The sequence below is a fragment of the Eubalaena glacialis genome, chromosome 3, assembly GCF_028564815.1.
Source record: "Eubalaena glacialis isolate mEubGla1 chromosome 3, mEubGla1.1.hap2.+ XY, whole genome shotgun sequence".
In the NCBI taxonomy this organism is placed as follows: domain Eukaryota; kingdom Metazoa; phylum Chordata; class Mammalia; order Artiodactyla; family Balaenidae; genus Eubalaena; species Eubalaena glacialis.
The window spans coordinates 189,491,815-189,515,465 of record NC_083718.1 but is presented as its reverse complement, the minus strand read 5'-3'; the positions used below and the strand labels follow the sequence as shown (position 1 = coordinate 189,515,465).

The 23,651-nt window shown below is 58.8% G+C and overlaps 1 protein-coding gene across 1 annotated transcript in view; it reads left to right on the top strand.

Annotated features, from left to right (window-relative positions):
* CAMTA1 (calmodulin binding transcription activator 1) overlaps positions 1 to 23,651 on the top strand; it is an 898,980-nt gene that overhangs the window by 795,155 nt on the left and 80,174 nt on the right. The window contains exons 8-10 of the mRNA XM_061187140.1: positions 12,736 to 12,876; positions 14,362 to 16,202; positions 21,753 to 21,879. Of these exons, the coding sequence (XP_061043123.1) occupies positions 12,736 to 12,876; positions 14,362 to 16,202; positions 21,753 to 21,879 (2,109 nt within the window). The remainder of the gene's footprint in view (positions 1 to 12,735; positions 12,877 to 14,361; positions 16,203 to 21,752; positions 21,880 to 23,651) is intronic.

Genomic DNA, 23,651 nt, shown 5'->3' with positions numbered 1-23,651 from the left:
GATGGAAGCCATGTTGAATGTGAGGAGGGGTGGAGGCCATGTTAGTAGTGAGGGTGGAGGCCATCCATATTCAGTGTGGGGATGGAAGCCATGTTGAATGTGAGGAGGGGTGGAGGCCATGTTGGTAGTGAGGGTGGAGGCCATCCATATTCAGTGTGGGGATGGAAGCCATGTTGAGTGTGAGGAGGGTGGAGGCCATGTTGGTAGTGAGGATGGAGGCCACCCATATTCAGTGTGGGGGTGGATGCCATCCATATTCAGTGCGGGGATGGAGGCCATCCATATTCAGTGTGGGGAGGGAGGCCATGTTGAGTGTAGGTGGGCAAAGACCAAGTCAAGTATAAGGTGATGAAGACCATGTTGATGGTGGGTGGAGCCCATGTTGAGTGTGAGGTTCAAGTGTGCCCCCCTAGCTCCCCGAAATCCTCAGTTATCCCAGTCACCTTGGTCCCTGGGTTCCTGCAGCCTGTATGTGTGCCAGAAGCCAGGGTGTCAGCCCCTCCCCGTGCGCCCTCCGGAGGAGCACAGCCTCTGTGCCTCGGTGAGGCCGGGACAGCAAGCCACGGGGACCCGGCAAAGGCAGGGTGGCTGGAGACAGGAACCCCCTTGCTGAGACGTGGCTGCTGCGGCGGAGACCAGAAGGAACAGGCTGGTTCTCAGCGGCGTCTTCCAGGAGCTACTCACCCCGCAGGTTAAGCCAACAGTGAGGTCCCTCCGTCTCCAGAGCCCCCAGCCCTTCCTCCGCCTGCCGGGGCTGACCTCACTGTTGCCACACCCAAGCCTCGGGTTGTGTGTCAAGGCGCCTGTTGTTTTTTCATCATTTTCCAGACAAAGACCAAAGACCCAGTAAGAGGGGCGGTGTTTATTTGTTTTGCTTTTTTGCTTAGATTGTCATCCTGGTGATTATAGAACATCAAGAAGTAAAATCAACAAAGGCTTTCCTTTCTGGGGACCACACCAAAGCGGTTCCTGGTCGACTAGCGCCACCTGGTGGCCTGCAGCAGCAGAGAGGCTCAGAGACGTGAGCTCTCCGGAGGCGTCCCACTCCCCAGGCTGGGATGGGAGCAGGTGGGCAGGGGGCACGACCCACCCCTGCCCGTGGACCTGGTGCCGGGAACCTGCTCTGTGATTCTGGACCGGGGAGGGGGATTGGGGGGGCTGGAACAGACAGAAGGGGGCCCTAGGGAACCTCCTCTCCCACGCGGTCTGTCCTGATCAGGCATCACCTGGCCGGTTACAGGTGGAGGGGCTGGCAGCTTCGCCCGTGACCAGGAACGCGTGCTTCAAGTCTCAGTCTGGGTGATGGAGGGGCACTTGCAAAGCAAGTCGCATAGGTGCTGTCCCCACGGAGCTGCTCGCAGGGGCACCGTGAGTTGGGAGGGAAAGGTGGGGGGTAGATCAGTGCAGGGAAAGGGGAAGCTGTTGTCACACAGGACTGGAAGGTTTCTTTCTGGCCAGAAATATTCAATTAGCAGCCTTTTCCAGTGTTCCCATCTCTGGAGTTAGACTCAGGGTAGGAGTGAGAGACCGGGAGTCAGGGGTGAGCGAGCGCACCTCCAGGCCGCCCACCACGGGGGCTCAGGGAAGCCAGAGCAGCTGTGGTTCCCCCACCTCTCGCTACCCACCACCCCCTGCCAGTCCTTCAAGGCCCGCAGAGCCTGGGCACAGACATGGGCTCAGCGCCGGGAGCAGTGGCCCATATCAGAACCTCCGGGGCAGGTTGATAAAAGGCAGGGCCCTAGGAATCTGATTTTTTTTTTTTTTTCTTTTTTTTTTTTTGCCATGAAGCTTGCGGGATCTCAGTTCCCTGACCAGGGACTGAACCTGGGCCAGGGCAGTGAAAGCGCGGACTCCTAACCACTAGGCTGCCAGGGACGTCCCAGGAATCTGAATTTTTTAACAAGCAAGTTTCTCCTGCTTTTTGAGAGATCCTAGCCTAATGCAGTTTCCAGCGAGAAGCCAGCCAAGGAGCCCTGTTGCAGAGATCAGGGTCAGCCCCTTTTTGGAGCCACAGGCCTCTTTGGGTATCAGCTGATTCTCAGATCCGTGTGGAAGTGAGGCTGGCACCGGAGGCAATGCTGATCTTGAACTTGTGCAAAGAGTAGGGTGTATCACTTCTGGGTGTTTCAGGACCCTGTGAAGTCTTTTCATAGACTCTGGATTAAGACATGGTACCAACCCTACAAGTTTCCTTGGGTTGAAAGTTAGATGTTAGTGTCAGGCACATAATGGGGTCTTGCCAGACACTTACTGACTTGAAGTCATGAGAAACCCTGGAGCCCCGTAAAGGGAAGCACATCTGCATCCCCGTGGTGGGCCCAGGGCCCAGGACCGCAGCTCTTTCCCTAAGTGCAAAGGCGTTAATCAGTGGATGAAGCCTGTGAGGCCCAGAGGTTCTGCCCCGCCTTCTGCCTGTGTCAGCTGGATTTGGAGTCAAGGAGGGAGGCGGTTCAGTACACAAGGGCCTGGGGAGGATTCCCCTGTCCATCTTGCTTGTCTCTTTGGTTAGGAGCTGCGGAGATGAGGAGCAGGCAGGGTGGGTCTCCTTACATCTCCCACTCTCTCTAGGACGCCTCCCGGGCACCTCCCAGCCTGGCACAGGGGAGGGCAGGCAGTGGAGAGGCAGGAAGAGGCAAGGCTGATTTTTTTTCTTTAATTGAAGTATAGTTGCTTTACAATGGTGTGTTAGTTTTAGGTGTACAGCACAGTGATTCAAATGTATACATATATACATATATATTCTTTTTGTCAGATTCTTTTCCCTTATAGGTTACTACAAAATATTGAGTATAGTTCCCTGTGCTATACAGTAGGTCCTTGTTGGTTATCTATTTTATATGTAGTCGTGTGTATCCGTTAATCCCAAACTCTTAATTTATCCCTCCCCCCACTTTCCCCTTTGGTAACCAGGAGTTTGTTTTCTATGTCTGTGAGTCTCTTTCTGTTTTGTAAATAAGTTCATTTGTTCCTTTTTTTTTTTTTTTTTTTTTTGAGATTCCACATATATGCAATATCATACCATATTTTTCTTTCTCTGTCTGGCTTACTTCACTTAGTAGGATAGGCTGGTTTTAAATAGGGATTACTTCCTTTTCCTGCTCTGCTGGGAGGATCCAGGCTTGTTTTGCAAATGTGCCTTTCTCCCTTGGGCTAAATTTTATTTAGCTGGTTTGTCCCCCAAATCAGAGAACTAAAAGAGAAATACTTCTTTTGATTTCCTGTCGCTCCCTGGCTACTTGCCCCCTCAGGACCACTTGGGCGCCATGCACCCCCTGCTGTCACAGAATCCCCTGCTCCGACTCTGCCATCCACTAATTCTACGAGCTTTGATGGGGGCCCCTCTGTGCTGGTGGGGAGGGTGTGCCTGACCACCTCCCAGAGCTGACACAGCCCTGCTCACACTGGGGGGTGATTTTGTTAAACTTAGAATTTGTTGCCAGCATTTTAATCTCCAGATTTTCAGCTTCTCTTTGAAAATCAAAGGTTCTGGTAGGAGCCGAGAGACAGCTACCCCTTTCTAGGGCGCCTGCCTCTGTGCAGGCGCCACCTCCAGGCACACGGCGGAGGCCTCTGAGTCCAGGGTCTCCCAAAAGCAAGACGGAGACCCTCCGGAACCCAAAACCCTGGTCCCCTGCCCCCGCTGCTAGTGGCCCCGAGGGGCTGGCGGACAGGTGGTCACTCCTGCCACCTCTGACCCTGGGCAGAGCCTGGGAGAAGAGGCTGCAGTCGAGCCCAAAAGAGAAGAGAATTCAGAGCCCACGTGGTTCCCAGATGTGGGAGAATGGCTAAAGCTTCTTCTCCCCCCTGCCAAATTGGGCTTCCATCCAACATTGCTAGACAATCAGAGAACTTCAAGCCCACTCACGCTCTCACTACAGAGCAAAGAATTCCCGGCCTCGGTAACAATGCCACTCAGCAAATCAGGAGATTCTGCGAGACTCAAATCGCTCCACAATGCACATCCTTGGCCCAGTGAGCGGGGCCGGTGCGGAAACACTCAGCCAAGGCCACTTTTTATGCCACAGAGGTTCTAGGAGATTGCCTGTGAGGTCAAGTGCAGAGGTACGGGGAGCTCCATCCCCACGTGGCCTGAATTTCCTGCTGGTGGAGGCTTAGCGGCCCAAATCAGCTCCCAACTGGGAAGCCCTTCTCCCCGCCCCTCACCTCCGAGGTCCCTCCCACCTGGAAGAAGTCCTCAGACCCTCTGCCTTTCCCTGGGCTTGTTCACTGTTGGAACGAAGCCGATGCCTCCTGGTAAAAGATGGAAAGGGGGGTCTTATGCCCTACGTCCCCTGACATTCAGAACCAGGAATTACAAGCGGATTTGGGACACAGCCCATGCGTGCCCGCGCACACACGCAATCCTGTCCCCGCTCAGCCTCCGCACTCCTCGAGATGAGATTTCTGAAAATGTTGTCCTCAGGACCAGTAGGAGAATGAGCTGAGGGTGAGACGGGGAAATTGAATCATATGTGGGTGTCTGGATATGAGAAGCTAAATCTAATGAAAATTTTATCCAGTTGAACCAAGAATTCAGAAGCCGGGCCTTTACTCCTGTCAACAAGAATACAGTGAAAATTAAACCAACGTGGCTGCCGTTTCCCATTGACCTTGTTGCCATGGAGACAGCCGTCTAGTGTCAACAACCGGGAGGCATCCAAACGGGCTCATTCACTCCTGGAGAGGCGCCTGGTGGCCCCTCTCCTGCCCACCTCTCTCACGTGGTTCCTCTGTAGGGTGACCACAGGTCCGGGTTGCCTGGGAGCGTCCAGGTGGCACCATTGTCCAGACAAATTATCACAGTGCCCATTTCCGTCTCCAAGGGGACCTGTCCGGACAGCCGTTAAACAGTCACCTCTGTGTGGGTCTTTACGGAGAGTTGAGTCCCTGGGTGGAAGCACTGGATGAGCGCAGGCTGCTGGGGGCCAAGAGAAAGGCCCCCCAAAAGCCTCTGTCGGGAGGTGGGGGGATTTTCTTTGTCACCAACATGCCACTTGTCACCTGCTCGACACAGCACCAAGAAATCTCTTCCTGTGCAAAGAAAGCCAAATGTCCATCCCGGCAGGCGCCACCTGTGCTGTTACTGTGGTGACCCAAGCTCCAGCCGGACGTGCCTATTATCCTTCCAGAAGTTACCGCCCCACAGAGCAAAGGAGGGCAGGCGGCTTGCTCTCACCAGCTCCCGGGGCTGCCTCGGGGTGAGGGGCCTTCCAGAGTAGGCCTTTCTGACCGTCTAATTCCTTTCCAAAGTGTTCCAGGCATGACGTTTCAGAGCAGAAAGGGTCATCTCACTCGGGGCCCTCAACCCTGTCCTGACTCAGATCTCCTGCAGACGCCACCGAATCGGAATCCGGGGAGTGGGGCCCACTTGTGTCTTTGAAGTCCCTTGGGGAACAGCGATGTGTCGTCAGGTGAACCAGTGGGAGGCACCCATTTTACAGATGAGGAAACGGAGGCCAAGAGGAATCAAAGATCTTCCCAAGATCACATGCATGTGAGGAAAAGAGCTGTGGCCACTGGGGCTCCTGACCCCTGGCCAGCGTGGTTCTGCCGGCCTGTGTCCCACAGGCTCTGTTTTGTTTTGCCTTTTTTAATATTTTATTTATTTATTTATTTACTTATTTATTTTGCCGCGCAGCATGCGGGATCTTAGTTCCCCGACCAGGGATCAAACCCATGCCCCCTGCAGTGGAAGTGCAAAGTCTTAACCACTGGACCGCCAGGGAAGTCCCCCCCACCGACAGGCTCTGGTTTTTCCTGAATCTCAGCCCCTCCCTCCCGTACAGCTAGCCAGGCACTGAGCTCAGAGGTTCTCGCTGCCCTTCAGGAAAGTTCTACCACTGCCTAAGGCAGCCACCTCGGGAAGGAACATTTGAGGCTTCGGAGGACAACCAAGAAGGCCGCCGCTGGGCCCTCCACACACATCCCACCCCCATCTGTGACTCGGCGTCCCCTCCCCACCCCCTCCGACCTCCAATGACTAGAAATCCAGGCAAGGAGCCAAACACTGCTCCCACAATTCCCATGTTCTCTGGGAAGAGTCTTTCTTCGGGCTCCCTGTCTTTCATAGGAATTTCCTGTACACTCACCCCGGTGGGCTTCGGTGAACGAGGCCGGGGACCCCTCTGGGAACCCCAGCGGCCCAGGTTCAGATGCTGAGATGTTCTCCCACGGGCCTCCCTCCCTCTCTCACTTCTTCTCCTCCAAGAGCAGGTGCACAGCAGGCCCTGCCTCTCACTTCCTGCCCTGCCCTCGGGAGGCCCAAGGCAAGCTTCTTCTGCCCTGGTCTGGGTGGCCGCACATTCCGGCCTGGCTGCCCACCTGGCCCAGCCCTGAGTGAGGAAGATCATGAGGGAAGAGCCAGGGGCTTTAGAACTTCTGCCCCTCCCCGTCCCCAGCCCACCTGGCCCTTCTGAGGCAGCCGGCACCCTCCATAGTCAGAGAGGGCAGGAGACAGCAGGGTGGGCGGCGGGCTGGGGGACAGAACCTGGCCCAGCCCCAGGGGGTCTGGGTTTCCTGCACACTCAACAGCCCCCAGGAAATCGCGGAATCCCTCTCTCTAGGAAGTGAAGTGAGTAGAAAGAATCTCGGCCTTCTGATGGGAGTAGCCCTCCCTCGCCGGCCCGTGATTAACCGTCCGGCCCTTCCTTGGTCCAGGAGGGATGCAGGCTGGGAAGACCCATCCGAGGCAGACGGCTCAGTGGAAACTGCAACCCCTCCCCACCCCCACTTACCTGCTGAGTGACCTTGGGCAAGTTACATAACTTTCCTGAGTCTTGGTTCTCACGTTAATAAAACGGGACAATAATTCCGCCTCAGAGGATCATTGAGAGATGAGAGATGTAATCTCTAGACCAATGGGTCTCAAATTTGAGCCAGCATCGATTCCCCTGGAGAGTAGGACACAGATCTGAGCCTCCTCCCCAGAGTTTCTGATTCATCGTAGGGCTGGGTGGGGCCTGGCAATGTGCATTTCTAACATATTTCCGGGTGATTTTATGGCAGCTGGGACCACACTTGGAGAACCACTGCCCAGTGCCCTGTCCACAGTAGATACTCAATCAAGGGTAGATATTATTGTGATTTATTTCTTTTTATAATGGAGTCAACATACAAAGAACCTAGCACAATGCCTAGCAGGTAGTGTAGGTTCGGTAAATATTATTTTTGTTATTATTATTGAGATGTGACCTCTGCTTACAGTTCATTGGGGGAATTAATGAATGGATGAAACAAAAAGGGAGCAGTGCTGGAGAGGGTGTGAGTGACTGAGAAACCACCCATTCGTTTATTCACTCCACCAGTCTTTGCTGAGCATCTGCTACGTGCCAGGCATCGTTGGAAGCATGGGGGATAGAGAAGGTCCCCTCGATAACATCCTGTCCCCATGAGTCAGACTCTGGCTCCAGTGGGGACGAGAGCTAGAGTAACCAGGAGGGCCTCCAGGGGGAGGTGAGGCTTGAGCTGGCATGTGCTGGATGGAAGGGTAAGATTTAAAGTGGCAGCGAAAGTGATGCCAAATCTCAGCCTCTGTGCACCGGTGCCTAATCGAATCTCGGAAACAGAGTTTTGGGTGAAGTAGAAAAGAATAGCTTTATTGCTTTGCCAGGCAAAGTGGGGCACAGCAGGCTCCTGCTCCGAAAAACTCCGTGTCCCAACCCGGGAGGATTTGATGAGGAGTTTTATAGCAATAGTTCAAGCATGGGGCTGCTGATAAGATTAGAGTGTGTGCAGGGGCTGCACCCCTCCAATCTGGTCTCAGGTAGTCTCTTGATGAGCTTCTCTGGTTCCTCTAATCTTGCCTCAGGTGGTTTCTTGGCTTCTAGTCTCTTGATTAGCAACTGTTCAAATCTGCCCTTTGGAACTCAGGGAAGGTCATGGAGGCTGGAGTCTGCTCCCTACAAACAAGAAATGGGGGACAGAAAGGTTTCTGTGCCCAGGAGCCCCACAGGGTCCTGCTCAGTTTCAAAAGGAGGCATTTGGGAAAGATCTCAGTGCCCCTCAAACATACACACCCAACGTGTGCAGCACAAGGGCAGGGTGGGTCTCTCCCAGGGGCATATAGGGCTCAGGCCTGAACCCTGATGTCACCTGGGGCTCCCATAACAGAACACCACAGATTGGGCAGCTTAAGCCATAGGAATTTACTTCTCACAGGTCTGGAGGCTGGAAGTTCAAGATCAAGGTGTGGGCAGGGGTGGTTTCTGTTGAGGCCTCTCCCCTTGGCTTGCAGACGGCCGCCTTCTCACTGTGTCCTCACATGACCTTTCCTCTGTGTGCTCACCCCTGGTGTCTCTTCCTCTTCTTATAAGGACACCAGTTCTGTTGGATTAGGACTCACCCTTAGGACCTCATTTAACCTTAATTATCTTCCAAAAGGCCCTATCTCCAAATATACTCAAATTGAAGGTTAGGGTTTCAACCTAAGAATTTTGGGGGGTACACAATTCTGTCCATAACAGAGTGACAGGGCAGCTCAACCTGGGGTCAAGTTAAGCCTACCTGGCCAAAGCTCTCCACCTACAACCCCCCACAAGGCTGGGATGGAGCAGGCATAAGCCAAGTGGCCCTCAGCTGGCAGCTGGCCCCAGGCAGGGGTATGGGTGGGGGATTCACCCCCATACCTTCCCCAGCCCCCTCCTCCAGATCTCAGTTACACTCTTCCCAGCGGTTGGCTGCCTCTTGGGTGAATTGCTCATCAGAAGATGTTCTCCAAAGCGTGGCCCCATGCTGTTGTCACCGATTTCCTTTTGATTATTCAGATTAGTGTTAGCCCGGCTGCCCAGCTCTGGGAGGTCGTTAGGGTGAGCGTCGTGTTCAGGCCACGTCAGCACTCTCGGCTCGCAGACCAGTCCTCCCACGGGGCCTGCTGCACTCCGCCTGGCAGAGCCAGAGTCAGGCCCAGGTGTGGGGGTCCCTGGGCAGCAGCAGGACTATGGGCGAAGCCGCAGGAGTACCCTGCAGCACCCCACTTTCCTCTGGCCAGTGTGGCCCTCTGGCCACTCCTGTCCTGTGCAGGCCTGTGAGGAGTCACCCACGCCCGCCTTCTCCCTCTCTGGTACCTTCCTTGCCCCAGCCTTCCTGGGCACACAGGACAGGCCCCCCTCCATCACCTGAGCAGCCCGGGAGCACCGTCCAGACCTCCTGCATGGGGAGCTTTAGAGGCTCCCCGGCCAGGGATTCGGCAGGAAACACTCAGGCCACCCCCACCCCCAGGCAGCCGACTGTGGCCTGGGAATGAGGAGCCCTCTACCGAGACTCAGAGAGCAGAGGGGCGATGTGGCCCAGAGCCACCAAGAGGTGATTTGGGCGGGGGTGGGGGGGGCGGGGAGGTATTCCCTTTTCTCTTTCTATGCCCTCCGCCCCAGTTCATGACCTTACATTTCACCAACTGTACCTTTAATGGGTTTCCCTTTAGCTGCTTTTACGAAGGAGGAGAGGCAGTGGAGGGGGAGGGGGCCAGCGTGCGTGTGTATCAACCGTTCTTCCATAAAACACGCTTTTCCCAATAGAAATCTCCTTTCCCATTGATTCATTACGTGTCGGGAAGCGGAGCATGACATGTTAAAAGCCGTCTTGATAGTATTTGATATTCGGTACTAACAGTAACCTCGGTAACCTCCGAGGAGGGGGCTCCTCTCCCCTCCCCCACCAGAGGGGGAGGGAGGCAATTTGCATATTGGATGTGCTAAGACAGTAGGTAATTTGCATTAAGCATCCAAAAATTCTCTGCTTGCAATCTGTCACCCTTCACTGGGTTTTCATTTTATAACCTTCACAACATGAGGAGACGAACAAGAAGCAGGAAGAACGCAGGAGCTGCGCCCGCACGGGGGCTGGAGGAGGCTGGTCTGAGCGGCAGTTGTCAGCACAGGGGGGGCTTGGTCCAAAATGTCAGAACGTTCCAGCAGAGCCGACTGGCAGTCTGGGGGTTAGCGAGCCCACCCAACGCCAGCACCCCAGACCTTTGGGTGGGGTGGGGTCCTGCAGCCAGAAGCCAGAGGCGGGGCTGCCTGAGCCTAGCTCACGTCTCCAGAGATTCAAGTTCAGACTCGGGTGGGCGGGGGAGGGTTCCCTGAGAACACCTGGTCTGGCTTTGCAAAGAGCCCCTGCTCCAAGTCCTCCACAGGTAGAAGTGCCCGTGATGAGCTCTGGAGATGCTTCTGGTCTCAGACTTGCAGAATCTGCAGACTCGGCTTAAGACAGAGCCCTGTGTTTGCCATCCTGACTGCATGCGAGGAACTCGTGCAGAGCTTTAAAGAAAAGTCTGGGCACCCCTCCGGAACCTCTGGGCTGGGGCAGGGGATGGACAGCTGGGGCAGGACATCTGTGTACAGCGGTTTGAGGGAAAGAGTCCTTGAGTCCTGCCCTCTGGCCCCCACCCTCAGCCTCTGTTTTCTCATCTATAAAATGAGGATTCTGGAAAAGGTCCTCAGCCAAGGGGGCCCAGGTGCGAGGACACGCCCTGACCCCTGAGTCCTGCCTGGGCCAGGCCCCTTCTGCTGTGATCTATTTTCCGTATTGGATTTCCAGGTAGAGGTTTATTTGCGAAAAGTGCTCCACAGCTATGATGAGGTTTGCAAACCCCTAGCCTGGGCTGTCCCTTCCAGCTGCCAGACAGGAGGTGGGCCTGAGCCAGCGGGAGTGCAAGCTTCCTGGGGCTGCCGGAGATTTTCCCGAGGGATCCCAAGGGGAGGCACTGTCCACCTGCAGAAAGGTGGGCTGCAAACACCCAGCCCCTGGGCATGCGCATCACACAGGGCTCCAAACAGGCGCCCACGACTTCAAATCCAAGCAGCTGAGCTAGCTCGAGGCAGAAGCCACTCAGCCACCATCCCCTCTCAATGACCCGCCAGAATTCGGGACCGCCAGGAGCAGGGCTAGGGCCCCAGCGCTTTTGAAGAAATGACCGGCAGAGCCCGGAAGAAGTCCCGAGGGGCCAGAGCCTCATCAGAATGGAGTGGAGGCGAGGATCGTGGGCGAACACCTGGGCAGGTGCACGGAGAAGAAAAGCGGCGGCCTCGGGGGATTCCCAGCAGATCACGACCCTCACACCGGGGTTTTCTTTGAAAAACCACTGAAGTTCTACATGAAGGCGCGGACGAGGAGCAAAGGCATGAGACGGACGGCGCCGTGGAGCTCTCCCTGAAGCGTTCCAAGGCTGAGCCGTCTGTGGATTTCGCAGCAAGAAGCTGCCTTCCCCAGGCCTGTTCCCAAAGCATCGGCCAAGCTGCAGGGCAAGGCCAGCATCGTGTGCTGTGTGTCGCTGTCGTTGCCATCATCAACATTAACGGTTATGACAACAGCTACTCTTGGCGGGGTCCACACAGAGTGCCAGGCAGGAGACTGGGTTTCCTCCGGGCCACCCTGTGAGGCAGATACTCTCGTATTCCCATTTTGCAGATGAGGAAACTGAGGCTCAGAGAGGTTTAGTGACTTGGCCAAATTCACACAGCAAGTACAGAACAAAACCTGGACTCCAATCCACATCTGAAGCCAACCCAGCTCCTACCCGCTGTGTAGACTCTCCCTGTGTGTCTCCTTGTGCCCCTCACAGAGCAAAGGCAGGCTCTGCGAGTTGTGACAGTTCTTCCCATGGAGTCCACGTGAGATCAGGAGAAGGCAAATTGTTCTTGCACTGGCAAAGCCCCTGGCTTCTATCTAACCTGACCCTGTGCCCTGATGCCCTGTTCCTCCTCTCAGACCACCAGCTCCCACCATCCACCCCCTTCATAGGGACCTGGGTCCCTCCTGAAGCCCCAGACACCAGCTCCAGCCCCGGGGCTGTGGATTCACTGCCTCTGGACCTGGCCCCCCAGAGCCACCAGAGAGGCCCCCCAGGCTCAGCCGCCCGCCTCTCAGCCGGGTCTGCTCCAGTTGAGAGAACACAGCAGGGCAAGCGGGCGTGAAACTCAGTCAGTCCACACACCCAGCCAGGCAAGTCGGTTATTTTAGACTTCCAGCCCCATCCTGCCAGGCAGGTGGGGAGCCCACCCTCAGTCATGCTGGGTCCCCCATCCAACACCAGGGACAGCAGGGGTCTAGGGTTGAGGAGGGTGGAGCCAAAACGCCAGGGCGGCCGTCCGGGTGGCGGGCCATCAGTGGGCACCCACTGTCCAGGCCATGTGGGCCCTTCGGTCCATCCCCTTCTCCCCCGGCCCAATCTGCCATCCCTCGAGGCTGGGAAGTCTGGTGAGAGCAGGAGGCTGAAGCGCTCCCCCTCTGCCACCCGCCGGGGTTGGGCATCCATCCTGCTGGGAGCCATTCTCCCCAACCTCCACCACGTCTCCACATCTCCACGGCCTGCGGTCTGGGGAGGTCCCTCAGCCTCCGGCACCTCTCCTTCCCCATCCTCACTCTCTATCCCCTCCACTCCAGGACCCCTTGAAGAGCCACCCGATGTACTTGGACTTTGCGGAAACGAAAGCAACTCCCTGGGCCGTCTACTGCCCACCCCCCTGCCATGCGCCACAGGAAAGGAGGGCAGGAGGCAGAGGGGGAGCACAGAGGTCCCCAGGGGAGCGGGGTCTGGCGGGGCAGCCTGGCGGGGCAGCCTGGGCCTCCCTTCTCTACCCTCCTCTCTCGCTCCTGCACTCCTTACGGCCATCACTTCACGGTGCCTGGAGCCGGCGTCCCAGCAGAGAGGGGGCCGCGCTCAGGGCGGCCCCGGTCCCGGCCCTCGCAGGACGCCCCCCGCAGGCGTGGCCTCTGACCGCCCCGCCTCTCTCCCCACAGTCCACGGCATCAAGTGGACCTGCAGCAACGGGAACAGCAGCCCGGGCTTCTCGGTCGAGCAGCTGGTGCAGCAGATCCTTGACAGCCACCAGACCAAGCCACAGCCGCGGACCCACACCTGCCTCTGCACCGGCAGCCTGGGTGAGCGGGGTGGCCCCCGGCGGGCGCGTGGGCAGAGGGGGCGCCGCCGGGCAGCGGGCGTGAGGACCACAAGGGGAGAGGGGGCAGCCAGGAGCCAGGCCACAGCACCCAGGGCAACTCTCCCTCGTCCTGCCCGGCGGGGCCGGCGGGGCTGGAGGGGCCGGCGGGCAGCCCACTTCGGGCAGGAGAGAGCAGTTTCCGGAGATGCAGCGCCCTCTAGGAATGTGGGCAGCAGGGTCAGGAGTGCACAGGGCCGGGTCTCTGTCCACATCCACCCGTAGCAGGTGCCCTCCGGGCCCTGGGATCTCGGGCATCAGCAGCAGGAGCCCAGGTCCCCAGGCCGACACAGGCTTTTCTGGGAGATCAGCCCTGAGTCAGTGGGACCACTCAAGCGAAACCTCTTGCTTTCATCTCTGTCTCCTCCAAGAATGTAAAGCATCCCACGTCTTCTGTCCCGATGTGTCTGTGTTTCCGATAATGGTATTTGCTCTTGGAAATGTGGTTCTTCACTCCCTAGCTGCCTTAATTAGCTATTTCCATTAGAGGGTCATGTCACTTCTCTGCGAAGTCTTCATGCATTTAGGAATCTTGGTGAGTCTGTAACAGGATCAGGGGAGAAATCACCCTTTTATCAAAAGCGGAGTCACCCTTATCAGATGGAATGAAAATTACGCAGGAGTGGAGGCCTGGGGGCAGAGCCCTGAGTGCAACTTGCTCAGAAACGCTCAGAGCCTGAGGTTCTTTCTTCTCTGCCACTGAACTGGGGGTTAGGGCTGGGTCCTTGCTCAGGTCTTTAGAAGGATTTCATCCCACAGAGAGCCAAGGAAAGGCACGGGCTAGCTAAATGGAGTGGGGGGGGGGTGGCCCCAAATACCTTTCTGCCTCTGGAATAAAGTCTAGAACCCTCTTTGGTCCTGGGGCCTAAGAGCTAGTCCAGGGAGAGTACATTGCTCTCTACCCACCGCACCCCCAGCCCCCTACCATCAACCACCGGCTTTCAGTCCCAGAGGGGCTTCCTGGGACACTGTGGCCTGAACAGGCGTGAAAAGTTTCAGGGGAGGGGAGAAGGCCCCGGCCACCATCCCAGACTGAGCCATTCCAGTGAGTGAGTACGCCTCGGAAGGTGGGAAGGATTTTCCTGGAGTACGACATTCTCCCCAGCCTCTCCTTCCCCGCCTCCTATGCACTGGGGCTCTTCAATTACTATTTGAAAAGAGCATCAGGGACAAAGCCCCCCCAGTCCGGAGGGTGGTTGCCTAGGGCACCTGAGAACCCTGGGCGGGGTAAGAGGGCCTGAGTCCCTGAGGGTCTGTCCCACGGCAGCCCCGAGGGGCCAGGGCCAGCCTGGACTCCCAGGCTGGGCTCTGCCAGACCCCAGCGCTCAGGGACGGGGCCCACCGCGGTCCTAGCTCTGACACTCTGCGTGTGTGTGTGTGTGTGTGTGTGTGCGTGTGCGTGCACGTGTTGCGCTTCTGATCTCCGCAGGAGCGGGCAGCAGCGTGCACCACAAGTGTAACAGTGCCAAACACCGCATCATCTCGCCGAAGGTGGAGCCGCGGACGGGGGGGTACGGGGGCCACGCGGCGGTGCAGCACAATGACGTATCCGAGGGCAAGCACGAGCACAGCCACGGCAAGGGCTTGAGCCGCGAGAAGAGGAACGGCAAGGTGGCCAAGCCGGTACTGCTGCACCAAAACAGCACCGAGGTCTCCTCCACCAACCAGGTGGAGGTCCCTGACACCACCCAGAGCTCCCCCGTGTCCATCAGCAGCGGGCTCAACAGCGACCCGGACATGGCGGACAGCCCCGTGGTCACGGGCGTGTCCAGCATGGCGGTGGCCTCCGTGATGGGGAGCTTGTCCCAGAGCGCCACGGTGTTCATGTCCGAGGTCACCAACGAGGCCGTGTACACCATGTCCCCCACCGCAGGCCCCAACCAACACCTCCTGTCGCCCGACGCCTCTCAGGGCCTCGTCCTGGCCGTGAGTTCCGACGGCCACAAGTACGCCTTCCCTACCACGGGCAGCTCGGAGAGCCTGTCCATGCTGCCCACCAATGTGTCCGAAGAGCTCGTCCTCTCCACCACCCTCGACGGGGGCCGGAAGATTCCAGAAACCACCATGAACTTTGACCCCGACTGTTTCCTCAATAACCCGAAGCAGGGCCAGACGTACGGGGGCGGAGGCCTGAAAGCCGAGATGGTCAGCACCCACGTCCGGCGCTCGCCACCTGTGGAGAGGGGCTTCAGCTTCACCACCGTCCTGACCAAGGAAATCAAGACCGAGGACACTTCCTTCGAGCAGCAGGTGGCCCAAGAGGCCTACTCCTCCTCCGCGGCGGCCGCGGCCTCCAGCTCCCTCACGCTGGGCGCGGGCTCCAGCCTCCTGCCGTCGGGCGGCGGCCTGAGCCCCAGCACCACCCTGGAACAGATGGACTTCAGCGCCATAGACGCCAGCAAGGACTACACGTCCAGCTTCGGCCAGGCGGGCCCCCACGCCCACCAGACCCCTTCCCCGAGCTTCTTCCTGCAGGACGCCAGCAAGCCCCTCCCCACGGAGCAGAACGCCCGCAGCAGCCTGGGTGACTCCGGGGGCACCTTCGTGATGCCCGCGGTGAAAACGGAGGCGTCGTCACAGACCAGCTCCTGCAGCGGCCACGTGGAGACACGGATCGAGTCCACTTCCTCCCTCCACCTCATGCAGTTTCAGGCCAATTTCCAGGCCATGGCGGCGGAAGGGGAGGTCACCATGGAGACCTCGCAGGTGGCCGAAGGGGGCGAGGGCCTGATCAAGTCCGGGGAGCTGCAGGCCTGTAGCTCCGAGCCCTACCTGCAGCCCGAGCCCACCGGCGTGATCCGCAGCGCCGGCGGCGTCCCCCTCCTCCCGGGCAACGTGGCGCAGGGACTCTACCCCGTGGCCCAGCCCGGCCTGGGCCACGCCTCCAACATGGAGCTCAGCCTGGACCACTTCGACATCTCCTTCGGCAACCAGTTCTCCGACCTGATCAACGACTTCATCTCCGTGGAGGGGGGCAGCGGCACCATCTACGGGCACCAGCTGGTGTCGGGGGATGGCGCAGCGCTCTCGCAGTCAGAGGACGGGGCCCGTGCCCCCTTCACCCAGGCAGAGATGTGCATCCCCTGCTGCAGCCCCCAGCAGGGGAGCCTGCAGCTGAGCAGCGCCGAGGGCGGGGCCAGCACCATGGCCTACATGCACGTTGCCGAGGTGGTCTCGGCCGCCTCAGCCCCGGGCACCCTGGGGATGCTGCAGCAGAGCGGACGGGTGTTCATGGTGACCGACTACTCCCCAGAGTGGTCTTACCCGGAGGTAAGCTGTCACTGCCGTAGCCTCCCGCACCAGCCTCACCTGCCCACCCGCCAGCACCCAGCAAGGGATGCTCGTTTGCGTGTGGCTGCCCTTCCCTTGAAGCTCTGGACCCTGCAGATGTCCCCTCCCTCTGTCCCCATGGTGCTCGAAATACCCCCAGCTCTCTCAAGCGGTGTTCTCAGTCCTCACAGGAGCAAGTAGCTTTAAAATCAGGGTCTCCTCGGAGGCCAGGTGGCCCTCCCAACTCTGCCAGATCAATGTTTGCTGTCACCGCTGTCACCTGGCTGATGTCTTAAGATTCCACCTATGTTTTGCTTTGCCTTTTTTTTTTTTTTTTTTCCGAAAAAGCATCCTAGGGCTGCTGGAAAAAAATTTGGAAATCACCACTATAGACCATCTGTATCCATTGCTTTTGATTTGTTTCACAAAACAAAGGAAAAACAAATTCCCATCAAATTGAGAGGGAGGATACAGCTTCCAAAGAGTCATCTGTGAGATTTTGGTGGTATATCCAGCCTCTACAAAATCAAAGGCATCCCCCCACCCCACAGTCCATCTCCCTTCCGGGGGGGGCTGAGATCTGACGTTGAGAATCACTGCGCCAAAGTCCAGGACCGCAGGACGAGCCAGATCTTACCACGGTGGCCCAGGTGCTTAAGGAAGGAACCTTTGCTTTTCCTCCGAAGTAGAATGGCGTAGGAAGGGGACAGAGTGGCCCGAGTGTTCCCTAACCTCCTGCTGCCCAATAGGACACGCTCCCTGACCCCTCCCAGTCCGCCTGCCAGGTGTTTGGAGAGCAGCATATTGGGGCCCAGATCGGCACTTTCTCCCCTGGGAGATGGCTGCCCACGGCTCCCTTGGCTCCACTGCCACCTTCCCTAGACATTAGGGCAGGGGCTGCTGCCCAAAACACCAAGGGAGGGGTCCTCCTAAGAGACACTGAAGCTCATGGGGTACCTCAGGGCAGTGATGCAAACCCCGCAGAAGGTCTTCCGACATGGGCAGGGCAGGGATGCTGGCTAAACCCGTGCACGTTCCAGCCCCAGGCGCTGGTAGGGGCTCCCAGGACGATGCCCAAGTTGGGACAGGGTTAACGGGATTCCCTGAGAAGTGAAGCATTTCTGAGAGCCCGTGTCGGCTTCCCAGTCTCCCCCGGGCCCTGGTGAAGGGGACACTGAGGCCCAGGGTGGAGGGCACGTCTCAGGGGGCACCCCTGGGTGTCATTCCTGGCTCTGCTGTGATTTTCCCTCCCTGTGACTCAGTTTGCTCACCTATCAAGTGGGGGTGATAATAGTACTTGCTTCTTGGTAAAGTCTTTGGCCCGTAGGAAGTAATCAATAGTTTATTGTTATGTTATTGGTTATTACTCTGTGGCCATCCCAACTCACGGCCCACTGTGCTCCTTTTCGTGTCCTCCTGCCTCGGCCGTGGCGAAGAGGCTGCGTATGAATGCCCCCAGCTCTCAGATGCCACATCAGCCCAGGTAGTGGCCCCCCCTTGGGACAGGAGCATCCCAGAAATACAGCAGGTGTAAGAGCAGCTCTGCCCGTGCACTGTGTCCTCGGGCAGCAGGTTCATCCCAGCTCAGGTGTCCAGAGGTGGCTGCCCTACGTGGTGAGGAGCACAGGGCTGGGGCTGGACAGTCTGGATTCAAATCCTGGCCCCCACTTTACTAGCCGGTGGTGACTTCGGGCAATGTTGCTGCCTTTCCTGTCTCTAAGATTGGGGCAATGCTAGCGCTTTCCTCACTGGGTTGTGAGGACTGAGCGAAGAGCTCCAGCAGCCCTGCCCCTTCCACCTACCTCCAGGGATTCCCCCTGCCCCTACGGACCCCCAAGACTCCAGAAGACTGACTCAGTTTCCTCTTGGTGTGGCTCGCTGTGACCCCATCCCCTGGGGTGAAAGGTCAGCTCAGCCCAGCAGCTGGCTCCCCACGGGGATTAAGAAAGCAACTCAGAGGGGCTGGGAGGGAGGCCTGGGACTGGGGTTCAAGGAGGTCAGAGCTGGGAGTCGGGGCACCGCCTCCTGGGCCTCGGTGTCCTGATCTGTAAGTGGCTGAGCAGGGGTGGCCTCAAGGCCCTCCAAGTCCTCCGACCTTGGAGATTTGGTCCTTCCTCAGGATGCTCTGAGGCACCCCGGCGCCCGTGTCCTGCGGGAGGAGGAGCTTCTTATCCCCGGACTCAACCTGTGAGCTGAGTGCACATCCCTGGGCGGGTCCAGGCCCTCCTTCCGGCCCCTGGGACCTGCGGGCACTGGTCGGGGCTCTTGGCAGGCCTGGCCCTCTCTGTCCTGTATCCGAGCACCGGCCTGCAGATCCCTAAACTGTACCTCGGAGAAAGTCAGTTCAGCAGCTCGCCACGCGAGGGCGGCATGGGAACGAGAAAGGAAAGATGGCCCGGGCACCTCGCAGAGGGAGCGGCCAGCCCCGCTTTTCCAGAAGCTCTCGATGCTTCCAGCTACCCAGAAACAAAAGCAGCTCAAATTCAATTTGATTTGGGAAATGCGCAGATGCCACCAGCTGGGCCCTTTGGAGCCCAACGTGGCTGCTCGGAGAGGCCTCTGTAGAGGGCCCAGCGGCTCTGCCAGCCACTCCCTCCCTGCCGTCCTCCCCCACCCAGTCCAGCAGCAGGGGCCGCCCCTCCCGGGTTCTCCTGCAGGAGATAGCATCTTCTCCCCTGTCCTTCCTCTCTCCTCACAGCACCGCCCCCACCGGCTGGCATGGTACCCTTCGCCCTCCCCCCTTCTCTGCTGGAAAGAAGCCTGCTTGCCACCTGTGTCAGGAGCCCGGATCTAGCCAGTCGCTCAGCACCGTCACCCAGCTCTAAAATTCGAGGGTGCCCAGACACTCATTTCGCAGGGATGCTAAGGCCAGGGCCATCTTGCTGTCTCTTCTTGAGCATCCCTCCCTCACCACAGGCTGCTCCCGCTTCCCCTCTGCTCTGTCTGCCTCTTCACCTGCACACACACACACACACACACACACACACACACACACACACACACACATGCTGGAGGTGCCCCTGGGCCCCCAGGATCCGCCCTAGGGGCATCAGAAATCCAGGTCCCTTACTCAGGGCTCCCAGGGCACAGAGACCTCAGATAGCATGTGTTGCTGCCTCTCCTCCCCCAAACGCTTCTGCGTCATCTCCCTCCATGGACGCTCCTGCCGCGCCAGGCACAGGAGGCTGCAATTAGAGCCGTCAGGTGCCCGCATCACAGCGATTCAGCACAGCCAGGCCGATGTTGCCATGGAAACCATCTCCTGAACTGATGGATGCTGAGCCCCTCCCGCAGCAGTTTCCATGGAGAAGGTCCTGATGTTCTCCAGTAATTTCTGCAGTCCTTTGTTCTTCACAGCAGCCCTGGCTTCATGCTAGCAGCTATTGATTGGGGTTATTGGGGGTTTTTTTCTTTCTTTCTTTCTCACAGAGTAACTGTCTGTGGCCTTTTGAAGACACTGCTCTTCCATTGCCCAGGATCCAGGGTGGATCTTGCCCTGAGCTGGCCTCTGGTGCCCCCAGGCATCCCAAAGTCAGGTTCTACCTGTGCCATATGGTACATCTCCCAGCCAGGAACCCACTCCCAGCCTGTGGGCCCAAGGATGCTGGCTCCAGCCCCGCCACTCCGACAGAACTCCAAATCTCTCTGCGGAGCCATATATCAGAACCAAAGAATGTCAAGGCCAGAGGGTCCCTAAAGTTCAAATGCCACCCAGAGAGGTTGGGCCACTTGCCTGAGGACACACAGCTACGAGGGGCAGAGGCAGACCTCCTGCCTTTGGCTCCTGGTCCTGAGCTCTGTCTACTACCCTCCAAACTTTGATTGTCTAGCAGTAAGATGACTTCTCCAGCCATTCCAGGCAGAGGAAGGGAGGCCCATCCAAGAGCACAGGTGGAAGGCCTTCCAGTCTGGGAGAGCCCCTTCCATAGGGGAATCTCCCTCCTGTGCTGGGCTATGAGGGACCCACTTCCACCTCATCCCTGGAAACAGCCCCTCGTACTGCTGATGCCCAAGGCCAGCCCTGGGCCAGGTCTGCTTCCAGGAGCGTTGTGCGGAGCCTCAATAGCCAGTCCTGTGTCGAGGCCGGGGTCCCTCCAGAGCACGGATGGGCCAGTGCCAAGGACAGGTCACCCAAGAACGTGTGACTGAGCAGGAGAGAACGTCTCGCTGGCGTTACGAGCAGCGGGAGAACTAGGGTCTGGCCTCTCTGGCCCGGAGAAGCAGGGGAAGGAGGGCCTCAGGCCGCACTCCTCACCCCCTCCACCCCACCAGTCTCCAGGAGGCACGCCGCTCAACCTTCTCCTGCCTGGACACTAGGTGGTGCTCTCCACCCTGTCCTGGGCAGAGCTTGGCCCCCTGCCAGGAGAGGAGGCTGGAGCCTGGGGTGGCCCACCCGAGGAGAACCAGGAGAGCTAGAAAGGCCAGCCACCCCACCTTCTGCACCCCCAGGGCAGGCCTCCCTGACTCAGTGACCCGGCCTTCCCCTCAGCTGTCTGAGCTCTGAGTAGGGCACCTACACCTCCTTGGCCACATCAGGCAGGACAGGCTGCTATTAATCACTAAGCTCGGACAATAGAGCAGGACTGCCCGGGGCACCGAGACATAAGGCCACCCTCCTTGCTCTGTGGCTGCCCTGGCTGGTTCCAGCCAGAGGTCAGGGAGCGCCTGTACCCTTCCTGTGCTGTCCTGCGCCTGGGCGCCTCTGAGATCCTTGGGGGGCAGGGCCCTCTCCCCTTGAGCTGAGCAAGGCCATCTGAGCCCCACTCCTGCATCCCCCTTCCCCCCACTCCCCCGCTCTCGCCCTGTGGGAGCAGCTGCAGCCCAGCCAGGCTGCAAGCACATCAGTGCCTGCGTGTACTGTGTCTGTGCACAGTGAGGGGGCCGTCTGGCCACCATGGCAACCTCTGAGCCCCTCCAACTCTGAGCCTTCCTTCCAATTTTCTGTTCTGCTTTCTTTCTCATCACCTTCTTCATCCAGCCCCCCTTCGCTGCCCCCTCCCCTGGCTATCCCCACCACACCCTGGGCATCCCGGGTCTCCCCTCATCTCCCCGCCAGAACGTCCAGTCCCTGGAGGCCACTAAGATGCTCAAGCCCATTTCCGTAGCTCAGTTCACACATCTGTCCACAAGCAAATGACAGAGAAAGCCCCTTCCCTCCCCTCCGCTTCCTCTCAGGGGTCCCCCCGGCCAGTTCTCAGGTGCATCCTGGGGGGAAAGGCTTGAAAAACTCTGTGCTCCCTTCTGCCTGGAGCTGAAAGTTCCACTTCCAGGAGGGGGTCAGGGATCCGAACTGTTGGCCCCCGTGCTGGGTGCCAGCTGAGGAAGGCAAGGAGCATCTGGGGGCCCCTGAGGCACCCGGGGGAGGAGGACTTGGGCCCTTCTTCCCGCCACAGTCCTGAAACAGTGGTTCTCAAAAGTAGGGCTTATGGAAATCGGCAGTCTGCATTTTCCAAAAGCACATGGGCTGGGGGTGCAGCCACGGGGGCCTGTGTCCCTCATCCTTCCCTCTGCGGCTGACCCCCACCCCCCGCTGGTCTCTGTTCCCTCCAGGGAGGAGTGAAGGTTCTCATCACTGGCCCGTGGCAAGAAGCCAGCAATAATTACAGCTGCCTGTTCGACCAGATCTCAGTGCCTGCGTCCTTGATTCAGCCTGGGGTGCTCCGCTGCTACTGCCCAGGTGAGAGGCCGCCTCCCGGCAGAGGCCGCGGGACCCCAGAGCACTGGACTCCGAGTCGGCCTGGAGGGGGTGACCTGGAGCAAGTGGTGTCATTACTCTGGGCCTCGGGTTCCTCCACGGTGAAGGAGTGGGTCCCGGATCAGCTATCGTAATGGCATCTGTTCTGGACTCATGGCCCCCTTAGCATGATAGATGGGGGCACAGGTGAGCTCGGCTGGGTTTTGAAGAGAACCTGATGGAGGACTGCTTAGACAACCAATGCGCCCGGGTGACACACCCAGGACTGGTCACAGCAGGGAGTTCTCATCACCCTCCACCTGAAGGGTCACAGGAGCTGGTGAGAGCCAGGCGGGCGGAAGGGCCCCAAAAGGAGCTGCGTCTGGGGTCGGGGCCACAAGGCCGCCCTCTCTCCCCGCCGCCCATGCCTCGCACAGCTGAAGCCACACAGAAGTCACGAGAACAAGAGGGCCCAGGCCGTGCGGTCCACGGGGCCAGTCCCCTGCGGCACAGAGCGGGTCAGAGAGGGATGGAGGAGGCCCGGCAGACCGCAGGGGAGGGGGCGTCAAACTGAGAATAACCCACACAAACCCCTTTGAGAGGCTGGTGGCGCCAGCCACCCCATGGCCAGCAGAAGGCACAGGCACGCCGTCTCCTCTCGCTTTCAGGGCCCGGAGGCCCCGGGTGCCGTCCCCGCGGCTCTGACCTTCTCCCTGTCACTCGGGCAGGGCCCATCATTGTCCACGCAGCTTGGTGTCCCTGTCTGGTCAACTTGCCCTTGACCTCTGACCATCACCTCCTCCCCACTGGCCTGTTGGCTCCGTGAGGACAGGGTCTGTGTCTTTCTTGGTCACCACGTGTCCCCCAGGGCTCGAAATGTGCCTGGCACATCCCGAAAAGGGGGTGGATGCTCATGAAGGAACCTGCTCATGTTCTCTGTTCCCTGGGTTGGTGCTGGGAGGACCCCTTGACTGGCCCCTCACACGCATCATTAGCTCCAGGGACGACCCGTCCAGCTGGCCCAGATGATAGACGGAAAGGCAGACGAGGAGGCGGGTGGGGAGGGCGGAGGGTCCCACTCCGTGTTATCTGCAGCCTACAAAAAGGAGAGAGACAGAGAGAGAGAGAACGCTCCCCGTGGAGGACTAGGGGTGGGGAAGGGAAGTGGGGCCGGGGTCCCCAGGGCAGGAGTAGAGCTGGCCCGTGCCAGGGGCCTGGTTCAACTGGGGTGGTCCAGCTTGAACCTCCGGCCGCCCGAGCTGTCGGCCTCACTCTGCATCATCCCCCTAGCCTGGGGCTCCCGAGCTGACATGGAACATTCTTTCTCTCTCTCTCTCTCTCTCACCATCTCCCCACGCAGCCCACCAGAGCAGAATGCCGCTGCTCCAGGGCTGGGCTCACGTGCTCGGCTTCTGCTTGAACGCAGCGGCCTCTGCACCGCAGACATCCCAGGGAGCCAGGGCTGGTGCCTGTGGTGGCCTCCTCTGCTGGCCCTGCCCCCGCCAGCGGCCTGGCTGGCTCCCACTCGTCTCCTCCTGCTCCCAGGCTCCCAGCAGCCCTCCTGACGCCAGCCAGGCTGGGTCAGCCTATCACAGCTCGGGGGCTGCGTGTGGCTAACGCAGCCCCCACCTCCACTGGTGAGGTAGGGGGAGGGGCAGCGTGTTATTAACTATCCACTTATCACCTGCTGCTGGAAAGGGACTGGCCCAGCCTATAAATAGATGCCGCTTCCTGTACCTGGTTCTTGCCTGGCTGAAGACCCAGACCTTGCCTGT